General features: G+C 42.2%; 1 protein-coding gene across 1 annotated transcript; it reads right to left on the reverse strand.

The window, feature by feature from the left end:
• Positions 1-7,509: 7,509 nt before the first annotated feature.
• LOC112978030 (olfactory receptor-like protein COR8) lies at positions 7,510-10,485 on the reverse strand. The gene is made up of 2 exons (XM_026091061.1): positions 10,469-10,485; positions 7,510-8,458 (listed from the first exon to the last, which is right to left on the reverse strand). The coding sequence occupies exon 2, from the start codon at positions 8,455-8,457 to the stop codon at positions 7,510-7,512; it is 948 nt and encodes a 315-aa protein (XP_025946846.1). The 5' UTR covers position 8,458; positions 10,469-10,485.
• Positions 10,486-11,066: the final 581 nt, after the last annotated feature.

The raw sequence follows: 11,066 nt of genomic DNA on the forward strand, positions 1-11,066 counted from the left end.
ATTTAGCTGCTGGCTATATTTTTGTGTTCCCTTTCAGAGAAGAAATCATCGCTTATTCTTCCCAAACTTGGCTGCTATTCCTGCGTGCCTGCAGTAAATCTGTGTGAGGCTTCTCCAACAACAGGTTGCTGCAAAAGCACGAGACATTGGATTTTAGAACTCTTCTAAGGACATTCGTAAGCTGAAATGATAGGGCCCTGAAACTCCATTTCTAATTCACCCTGAATCCAGGGATCATTGCTACCTTTTTTAGTCTAATATACAATTTTTTTTTTATTTTCTCTCACTTCTGCAACAAACTTCTTTATGACACGGGTGACTGTATAACAYTTCTTTATAGAGGTTTCTCTGCAGTGTAGTTTCAAATTATTTTCAACACTTAGGTTCAAGCAAAGACATGTTCAAAGAAGCATTATGCCAACATTTGAAAGTCCCAAAGAAATCACCACTATCACTTGGTCAGATCTCTTGCATAATGCAGGCCAGAAACATTTACTTTGCCAGCACTCTATCTTCTTCAGGAAATGTTATGCCCTGTTGCTTGAATCAATATTAACTGCTCAGCTGGTAGAAGAGTGTTTGCCCCAAATACAGAGACTCCAGAAGGTACTTTGCAATTGTTTGTTTTCCTTGAACCATAGGATTCATCCCCATGTAGGATCCTTTCTGCAAGYGTAAATACAAAAGGTTAAAAGATCTTTCTTGACCAGGTCACAAGACAAGAAGTCATTTAGTCTTCTCAACTGTTRTTGTGGAACTCCTGGATTTACATGTGTAAATGGCTTGAGAGAAACTAAGAGAAAGCTTTGGAAAGCTTGTATTTGTGCCAGACTTTTTCAGCATTTCTCAGCATAACCAACTGATGTGGATGAGAAATGTAAAAACGGACACGAGAAAACCTTGTTTTCGTATGGTATATCCCACCTTCACCTCCCCCCTGCTTTCTTTCCTTACAGTGTGAAATGTTACTGAAATTTTTTCTTGAAAACTAGGGGGGAGTGAAAGAAAGRGTAGCACGCAATCAGCTGCTTTAAGATACCCTTCAACATAAAGCGTATTGCTGATGGTTGCATGTGTTTATCTGAGGCTGAACATGGAGACCAGCCTTGCGAACTTGGGGTTTGCCTCTCTCTAATTTACCTTAGATTTACTGAAAACAGAGATGTAACTGAGAGACAGTATTGCACATTGTATTAATGACTGCCTTTTGATGATATTCCTGGTGATAGGGGAATATTAATTGAATCTTCCAGTAGTTAGGTTTCAATCATGAAATAACACCACATGACATACACTGTGACAGTATGCTAGTCATTAAAGCACTCATGTTCAATGGGAACAAGCTATATTTAAGCCCACCCTCTGCTGCGAATTTAACTAGGCATGTAAAGAGAAAGAGTGCTAATGGGGGAGAGAATTGTAGGCATTCTTTCCCCTTGAATAGCCAAGGGCCTTGTGACCAGGGGCTTCCATACAGTGGAGGTGAAGTATGTGCAATACTGAACTATCTGGATCAGGGCTTTAAACCTGCATTATTCATATTGCAGAAGCATGTCATATCCAAGCAAGTATCCTTGGGGGCTGTTTTGTCTTGTGCATAGTTTTTGAAATAAGCTTTGAAATCTCTTTTTTGTCTTAAAGTCAAAAGAGGGGTGTTTTTCCCCCAGTAATGTTGCTTTTCCTATTTCACAAGTCTTGGTTTTAGCCCAGTGCTGAAGAGGGAAAAAAGAAATTAAAAAGCAAGTGGAAATTCTTACCTACCCAACTCCAGTACATCACCAGGCCTAATAGTCTGATACCTCCCCAAAGAGAAACAAATTTACATAAAAACCATTTAAACCTATCTATATAGCTCTCCATCTTGCTTCCCTACACTTATATAGCTTGGTATTCACTTCCATCTGAAGAGAATCTCTTCCACCTTCCCCAGCTTCACACTCCCATGTATTTCTATCTCCGCAATTTGTCCTTTATAGATGTTTGCTATTCATTGACCATTACCCCAAGAGCCTTGGGACGCTCCCTTTTGCAGACAGGAACGATATCCTACACTCAATGTTTTTTGCAGATGAATTTTTTTATTGCCTTGGCAACGACTGAGTGCATCCTATTTGCATTAATGGCCTATGACCGTTACATGGCCATTTGTAACCCACTGCATTATATGAATGTCATGTCTTGGAGATGTTGTCTGAACACGGTAGTTGGGGCATATGGAGCAGGCTTCTTGAACTCCATAATACATACCACTTTTACAAGCAAATTATCTTTTTGTTCTTCTAATGTCATTGATCACTTCTTTTTCTGTGAAAGTCTCCCATTCCTGAAGCTTTACTAGTGCCTTGTCACAGGCATGCATACATTGACACATTGGCAGAATAAGCGTGTAGGAGCCATGTCTTGTAAATAAACCAGGCTGAGTCTTCACAGTGGAAACAAGCCTGTATGTCGTGACATTAGATCAGTTAGAAGGAGTTCTTGGAGAGCAAATATGTTGGAGTTCTCTGGGATTGTGGTGCTGACAATACACACTAAAACAGCCGATAGCAATGGCTGGTAAACAACTTTGGATTGGAGAGTTAATGCTGTGGTGTGAACACCTTCTTTCCCAACACTGCCTTGAAGAAGCAGAAGCCAGGAGCTGGTGAAGGAGTACTTGAAATACTTCATTGCCCTTTCCTCCCTCCACCCACAGGAAATGCAGACCTGCAGAGAACCAAGCTTGATGGAGGTTTTCAGAACATGACAGCAAACCACCAGAAGGTGACAGGGACATTCAGAGGAGACATAAGGCAGTGACTGCTGTGAAGAGGAATTTGTCTATACCAGAGAAAGATGGCTAGTCCTTGGTTCTAAACAGYCTGACTTTGGAGCTCGATTAGACACTTTGGTGCTATCACATGAGTCTTGAAGCAGCACTTTTAGCATGAAAAGTGAATTTGTTGTCTGCCATGGTGCAAAGACTGTGTTATAAGAAAGGAGGTAGGAGAACAGAGCACAGTCCTGGGCTCCCCTGCTTGCCTGGTTTCACTCTGAGAGATGATGTGCCTCAGGCATCAGAGGGCAAAACACACAATTTACATCCTGATAGCACTAAAATCTGCTTCCTTAGTCCAGCAATGTGCCTTCCTCAAAATACAGTAAATTGGAGGAAGCACRTTTTCCTTGCAGTCCTGAAGCAGGACCCTAAAGAAGCAGCACAGGGACGGTGTGAACCAGTGAATCAGAGACTTTGTATTGTTCTAAAAAAACCTGTCACTCAGCAGTCTGGGTCAGATTTGGTTGGCTATGGTCTCCATCATGGCTGAAGCCCTCCTTTCCTCGTTTTTTAGGCATCTAAAATGTACATGTGCTCACCTGAGTGAGTTACCCTAGTTTCCTTCTGTTAGTAAGCAGAGAAAAATGGACAGCTTTTAGTGCAACACATCTCCTCTTAAAGAAAAAGTTTGCTTTAAGAAGAGGTGAAYTGTAATTTGGGAGTATCCATATACCCTTATGCACATCTTTTTACTACTGTAATCCTGGATGGCACTTTAATTGGCAAGTACTCCCCTGGGCTTCACTGGCTGTCTTGAATCCTGTTTCTTTTAAAACGTCTGGAATGAATGAATGTCTTCCTCTCATCTGCCAAGCAACAACCAGGCATTAGCAGCAACAGCTGTAGGTTCTTCTTACCTAAGGTTCTTGCCATGCAGCCTTGCTCAGAAATGCCAGTTATTGACAAATAATTTAATTACATTAGACAGACCCAGATTTGTCCCACCAAACTTTTTGAAGAAAGAGCCTTGGTGTAAGGGAGACATGCATATGTCCAGAGGGGATTCACATCTTAGCTGGGCTGCCTGTGGTTGCACATATTTGTTTCCRCTGACTCATACTGGCATCTCCCTTCAGTGTTTTGAAAGCTGCCTTACTGGTCTATTAGCCTAGGTAGGGTACAGGAAGGGTATTTAAAAGTAGTACATAGGATTCCCAGTGAATTCCAAGTGGAGATGCAGCTGCACTCTGAACAGCACCACAAGTATTATAATCTTCCTTAGGTTCTACGGGAACTGAAATTCAGTTCTCCCTCGAAATTAGGGCCCACTAAGTACACTTCACCTCGCATTGCTAAATGCAGGGGCTTGACTGAGCTGGACTGAGAAGTCCTGAAAGGTTTTTTTTTTTTTTTGCTGTCACCAAGGCTATTTCTATCTTCCTAATTCTACCTGCTTTGTTTGTAGCCCTATCTCAAAAACAGTTAATTAATAAAGTTAATGAAGACTCTTGGTAGGAGATTCAAACTGAGCCATTAGAAAAAAATAAACAAACAGAGAAACAACCAAAAAAAAAAAGCCAATCAAAATCTTCACAAAGGTCTTCTTGGGACACATTTTCTTTGCAAAATCTTTACAAAGTCTACCAATTTCTTCCTTTTGGGATGATCAGGAAGTCATCAAATTCTTTGTGTGGCAACCACTGAACAAAATTTGACAGAATTATAACTCTTCCATATGTCATCACATAACGGATTTATTTTGCTTCTATAGGTTTGTTGTGGAGAAATAAAACACACTCGATTCTCACCTTCTCTATAGAAAGCAATGATTGCTCTGGCCCATTCGTGCCAGATTGCAGACTGTACAAGGGTGTTTTCTCAGTCTTGTTCCACGGTTTTGGTATGTACATGAAGATCTTTTCTGGAGGTACTATCCTCCAATCCCTCCAYCCCCAGCAGGATTGCTGTAAATATGACAACATAATTCACAGCCATGAACATTTTATGACTACATGGCAGAAGAGAACTGCACCATGCTATCCAAACTCATCCTCCTGCAACTCTCTGATCATCCAGAGCTCTGGGCTGCTATCCGGACAGTGCTCCCTTAGCATATAGCATCACTCTGGTGGGGAATCTTGCATTGATCCTGTTAATGACGATTTGTTCCCAACTTCACTACCCTATGGACTTTTTTCTCAGCCATGTGATCTACATGATCTACAGCCTCGGGAATACAGAGGTGAAAGGCGCTCTAAAGACAAAGACAGAACATGTTGTTAACTTTAACTCTCATCAAGAGGTGCCTTTTATATCTTTAATGAACTACACGACTCATGAAAGAACATGTACAGCCACCGTAAACCATGACTTTCCTAAAAGAGCCATAATGAATAGTGAATGAATGAAATTGCAGCTAGTTCAAGCCAGTTTTAAGTTGGTGTGACATGAAATGTTACACAACTTTTAAACAATGCTTCCAAAGGACTTTGAATGAAAAGTAAAGTTTGCATTTGGAAAATGTCCCCAAAAGACAATGACTAGAATGACCTCTGAAGTCTGAGCTCCTTTTTATTCCAAAGACTGACTCTCCTTCGTATTTGACTTACAGCTCCAGGACAGAGCTAGCTGTCATAAGATGCCTGGCAGGAATGAAAGCTCTGTGCCTGTAGGTCATGGAATGCATTGGTTTTATCATRCCACTGGTCAAGCCTGTTGTACTACCAGTTACTTATTTGTGCTGAAATTCAGGCACAAAGAATTACCCTAGCTGGTCTTCTCTATACTCCAAGGAGTCAAGTATTTCTTTCCAGCAATGACTTGTCCCCAGAAGGCACTAGAATCCTACCATGAAGCAAAACAGCTATTTGCTCCACTATGCTCTGCCCTTTGATCCTCTCTGCATGGAATAGAATATTGGAAAAGAAGGAATATGGTACTCGGTGGGGGGAAAAAAACAGTTCTCTCTCCCTGCAATGGTTCTGGGGTTTAAGTCAAACATTGTCAAGGGTGCAACCATTTCTGCCCTGRTCAGCCTCACCTGGGGTCTCCACCCATACCCTCTGACCATGGCCAAGGGGTTCTGTTTAAGCTCAGGCCTGGGTCATTGATCTCTTTTGGAGCTCTATTGTAGGGGTGCTTGTTCCCAGCCCTCTTCCTCAATTGCTCCTTGGCTTTCTTGGGTTGCCTTTGGATCTTGCTTTCACCTGATGATCACTGGACCATTGATGGGACCTGCTGCAGTCACCATGCTGCTCTGCTTGCCTGGCTCGGGTGCTGTGGCAGTGTGTCTTGTCACAGAGGTTACTGCCGAGCCTGTGTTGTGGCCATCTTCAGCTCCCAATTTGCCTTCCCTTAGGGAGCAGCTGTCCCTTGCTGCTTCCTGACAAACACTGTGTCATGTAAACAGTATGAATAGTTCTTTGTGTGGGGCAGGATCCGCTAGTGTCCAAGCCGAGAAGAATGTAAGCTCTGAGGAAAGGGAAGTGATTAGATGAATTTTTATTTTCCATGTCCTATGGCTGTGTCTTAAGAAGGGTGACCCCTGCTCAGTTGTACACTTCGTACACTTTCATCTTACTCAATGCCAGGCATCCACAATGTAGACTTTCAAAACTGAGTAAACAGCTTGCATCATTGGTATAACCAATTTGGTGGGTGTGTTTAGATCACAATTTCTATGGCCATCTAAAATAAGTCGCAMTCCAGAAATTATTTCCCTCTTTTATCCTGTCCCTCTCCCCACCAAAAATCTGTAGACTAATTCGGATGTAGTCATCTATGAATAGATATTAACACTAAGTGACTAAAAGACCCACCTTCTCTCTAGAGACTTGGTATCCTAACTCTTGCTGACAAAGATCTCTTAAAAACCTGCAATCCCTCACCTTTGCTTCAAAGAGCATGAGATTCTGTAGCATCCCTTGGTGGTACCTTCTCAGCTGTGCAGCTGTCTGGAATCAGGTATAACAGGAAATGCATCTTGGTGCTTGAGGGCATGGCTATGCAGTCAGGTAGAGGCAGAGACAAGCTAGAGCTGGATGTGCAGGCCCCAGGGACAAAAGCGCCTGGGGGTTCTGCAGGAAGATATCCCAGCTGCTTGGGTGGAGGCCCATTCCAGGTCTGGAGGCAATGCAGCAGTGACTTTTTGGCCCAGACATAGCTATGCTGCCTCCAGGCTCTGCTGGTTTGACTTCTCAACTGTGATGAGCTCAACTGTTCAGCATCTTCATGCTTCTGAATCACAAGATATGGACTTACTGATCTCATTTTCTGTCAACTCAGCAYGCTCTGCTCCTCCTGCCTTTCTTACTTTCCATGAGCACATCCTCCTCGAATCACATGAGATTTTCCTCTTGTTTGTCCAAAGTAAGTTTTCTGTATATACCTCCTGCAGTCTCCAGTTCTCCTTGAACTTCCTCCTGGAGGAATCACTGCTTGAATTATTGCAACTTCTTAAGAAACCAAGCATAAGAGGGAAATTTCTTATGAGTTTATTTTTACTACCTCCTGTGATATTGCAAGACATTTCACAAAATAAATCTAGAGATGACAAGGAAATGTCTATCACAGAAGCTCCTAATTACAGGATGTTAGGTAACATTCTGTCTCGATAGATTTTAAGGCATGGTTCTAATTTTCTGCATTTCTGTAAATATATGTAATTCCTTACAACTTCAGATGGCTGGCATAAAACTCACACTACTCTTAAATAGTCTTATCAGCTGTTTGGAGTCAGTTCAGTCAGCAGGTTAACTCACAAATAWGTAATTTGCCGTTGCTTTCCTAAGTGCTTCCTTCACCTCCTTGTTCCTCAGGCTGTAGATCAAAGGGTTGAGCATGGGAACTATAATGGTATAAAATATAGCAGTGACTTTCTCCATTTCCAATGAGTACTTGGAGCCCGGCTGCATGTGGCTCAGTCCTGCAGGCACATAGAACAAGGTAACAGTCATAAGGTGGGAGGCACAGGTGGAGAAGGCCTTGTGCCTTCCTTCAGCAGACCTAATCCTCAGGATGCAGAAGAGGATGCGCATGTATGAGAGGATGATGATGAGCAGCACAGACATAGAAATGGCCCCATTGAAAGTTACAAGTAAAATCTCATTGATATGGCCATCAGAGCAGGTGAGTTTCAGCAGAGGGTTAGTGTCACAAAAGTAATGGTTGATTACATTAGGCCCACAGAATGGAAGCTGCAGCAAGCAACATGTTTGCGTTAGAGAGTTCAAAACCCCCCCCAGGTATGACCCGGCCACCAGCTGAATACAGACTCTCTTGGACATAGACATAGTATAGAGAAGTGGGACACAAATAGCCATGTAGCGGTCATATGCCATCACAGCCAGCAAGAACACTTCTGTAGTCACAAACGCAAGGAAAGAGAAATGCTGGGCAAAGCATGCTGAGTAAGGAATGGCTTTGTTTTCCACTAAGAAGCCAATTAGCATCCTCGGAGAAAAGACAGAGGAATAGCAAAGATCAACAACAGACAAATTGCAGAGGAAGAAGTACATGGGAGTGTGCAGCTGGGGGGTTATCCTGATCAGGGTCACCATCCCAAGATTGCCTATCAGGGTGAYGAGATAAATCATTAAGAAGATGACGAAGAGAGGAAGTTGCAGCTCTGGCTTGTCTGTCAGTCCTAGCAGGATGAACTGCGTCACCATGGTGTTATTGCCTTTAGCCATATTTATCATATTTCATGATAGTATACCTGTTGGAATGAGGAAAACAGTGTGAAACAAGAGATAGCAATTGCACAGGTTACGTATGATGCCACAATCAGAGTTCTTTATTTAGACTATCCACTAAAAAGTACAAAGCTTTGATGCTTTAGATAGCATCTAACTGTGGTTAGGTTCTCAGCAAATCCCCACTGGCAGAAAAACTCCTCTAAAGCCTTTCAGGAACTGGAATTTGGCTGCAAGCCAAGCAGCTGATAGAGGGTGATGATATGGTACTCAAGACAAATAATGGGAAAACAGAGAGGGGAAGAGTGGACCTAAATGCAGAGGTACCTGAAGCAAATCTGTGTGCCACCACATGAGTCAATTTTTTTCCACCTGAATCATCCCTGCAGTTCCCCTTTTTCCACAGGAGGAAAGTACATACTATTTTTGCAGTATATCAAGGCATCTCCCAGGCACTCAGCTGTCTTCTGCTTTTCAAAGACATTTGTTATAGCTTTTGTTAAGGCATGATTAGGAGCTCCTGAAATATAGCATGCTGTTGCTGTGTCTTTCTACAACAGTGTCCTAAAGTGTGGGAGGAGGCAGTGGGGAGTGCTCAGTAGTTTTGCTCAGGTACAAGGCGCATCAGTGAATCTGTAAGTTAGTTGTCATCCTTAGAGTTTCAGCAGTACCCATCAGTGTGGCTCTTCCAGGTTTGAGGTACGTCATGGCACTCCACTTCTATATGAAACTAGATTTGACTTCAAGTTGCACAACAGACGTTGTTTTCACTTTACAAATCTCTTCATGAGGCTCYGGCATATCACAAATGGCTGGTAGGATGTTTCTTGGTTTTATGCTGCAGCTGTTCGTCACTTCCACCACTCAATGAACACATTTTTCTGAGGGAACTTGAGCATCCTCATCATATGGAAAGATCCATGACAGATCATTCTCCTCCTTCTCATTATTACTATTCTAGGTGTACCCAACCCTAATGCTGGGACCAAGGTCTTTTCTTCCGCAAACAATAAATAATATTGCAGCATGGGCAGAAGTGGAAAGTTGTTCTCGTTGCTGAAGCACATTTTTATTCTGTCCAGAAAAAAATTTCCAGGGTCCTACTGGCAAGAGTCATGGAGGCTTCCTTGCAGGCTCAGACCTCTGTAATGCTCCTGGCAAGGCTGCAGCTTTCCAGCGTGACCCTGGATCCTTAGAGTAGTCCTGCTCTTGTGTCTTCCCTCTGTCTTCTCTGCTCAGTCTGCATACTCAGTTCAGGACAGGAGACCAGCTATTCAAATGCTTTCACAGAGGCATTATCATAATGAGCTGGTGACACCTATTTAAAGTCTGGAAGCGATGCCTAGTAATTAGAATAAGAATTTCAGTCATATGGAAAATATACAGCGCAGATGTATTGCAATAATAAGCTTTTGTTCTGAAACAATAAATTTTCAAGCTTGAAGACTGTACAGTCAAATCTTATTCTAGAGTTGAAGTGTATGCCTAGAATCCTTCTCTCTCTGTATAATACTGTAGTCCTACCTAGCATCTGGATGAGTCTTTCAGAATCTGCTCTGAATTGCATACAATATGTATGCAGCATCCTAAGATAGAAAGAAGAAATGTGATCCATTTTATCTCCATTTTTAAAATGATTCTAATGTAACGTGAGGAGAGAAGTGGAAGTTTGCAAGCTGATACCTGAAAAGAAAGAAAATCATTATTTCGGCTCCAGCAGCAAGAAGCAGCAGTGAATCGCACCAACCTTTTGGCCAGAATGGTTGACTTTGCCCCAAAGGGCTTGYGTAAGCAGACAGCTTCTGTACATTTACTTGTTTGGCCCTCATGGACAGAATCCCTGAAGTAAAGCATAGCTCAGCAAAGAGTTTCAAGCTGGTCACAGAGGGGATCATTAGAAACTCTCCAAGTCTGGAGGAAGTATAGACTTAGGTCTTATCCTCAACAGCTAATTAYACAAAAAGGGCTCATTAACCTTTCTTTGCTTAGTTCTGATGGGGGATAAAAATAAAATCTTCATGCTGTGAAGCCGCAGGTGAGAAAGAAGCCATATGACTATTCCATATAAACTTGACTTGGATGCTGAGGTTTAGAATTTATTCTCCTCTTCTGGACTGCCTAAGTTTAGAGTTTCACTTGAACTTGTATAGAATCTTAGACATGTTAAGGTAAGTGGAAGTATGCGTGGGGTAACCAGATGACTTCCAGTGCGCATATGCCCCTTCAAATCAATCTCTCCCCTTAATGTGTAATAGCTTCTACAGCTCTGACTTAAAAGACACTAATTTCTCAAACTGATCATTTATGTCTGGGGATCACCACTGTAATTGTATCCTGTTTACCATATGACCAAGAACTTCATGGAGGCTRAAAAGAGGTCCTTTCAGAGGGCAAGTCCTACTGAATCCAACCCAAACTAACTGTACCAAGCATGAATTAAGGTGGACTTCAGTATAACAAGAGGAGTCAAGTGTACAAAGCAGTGAATTATATTTCTCTAATAAATCATGCTTATTTTACCTAAAGGTCATTACAGAAGCTTCATTCATTTAAGGTTGCCTTCTTCATGGGCATCCAGCTACGAAACATCCCTTGCCTAAAGCTTAAGTACGTGC

The sequence above is a fragment of the Apteryx rowi genome, unplaced genomic scaffold (genome assembly GCF_003343035.1).
Source record: "Apteryx rowi isolate R43461 unplaced genomic scaffold, aptRow1 scaffold_897, whole genome shotgun sequence".
Taxonomy (NCBI): domain Eukaryota; kingdom Metazoa; phylum Chordata; class Aves; order Apterygiformes; family Apterygidae; genus Apteryx; species Apteryx rowi.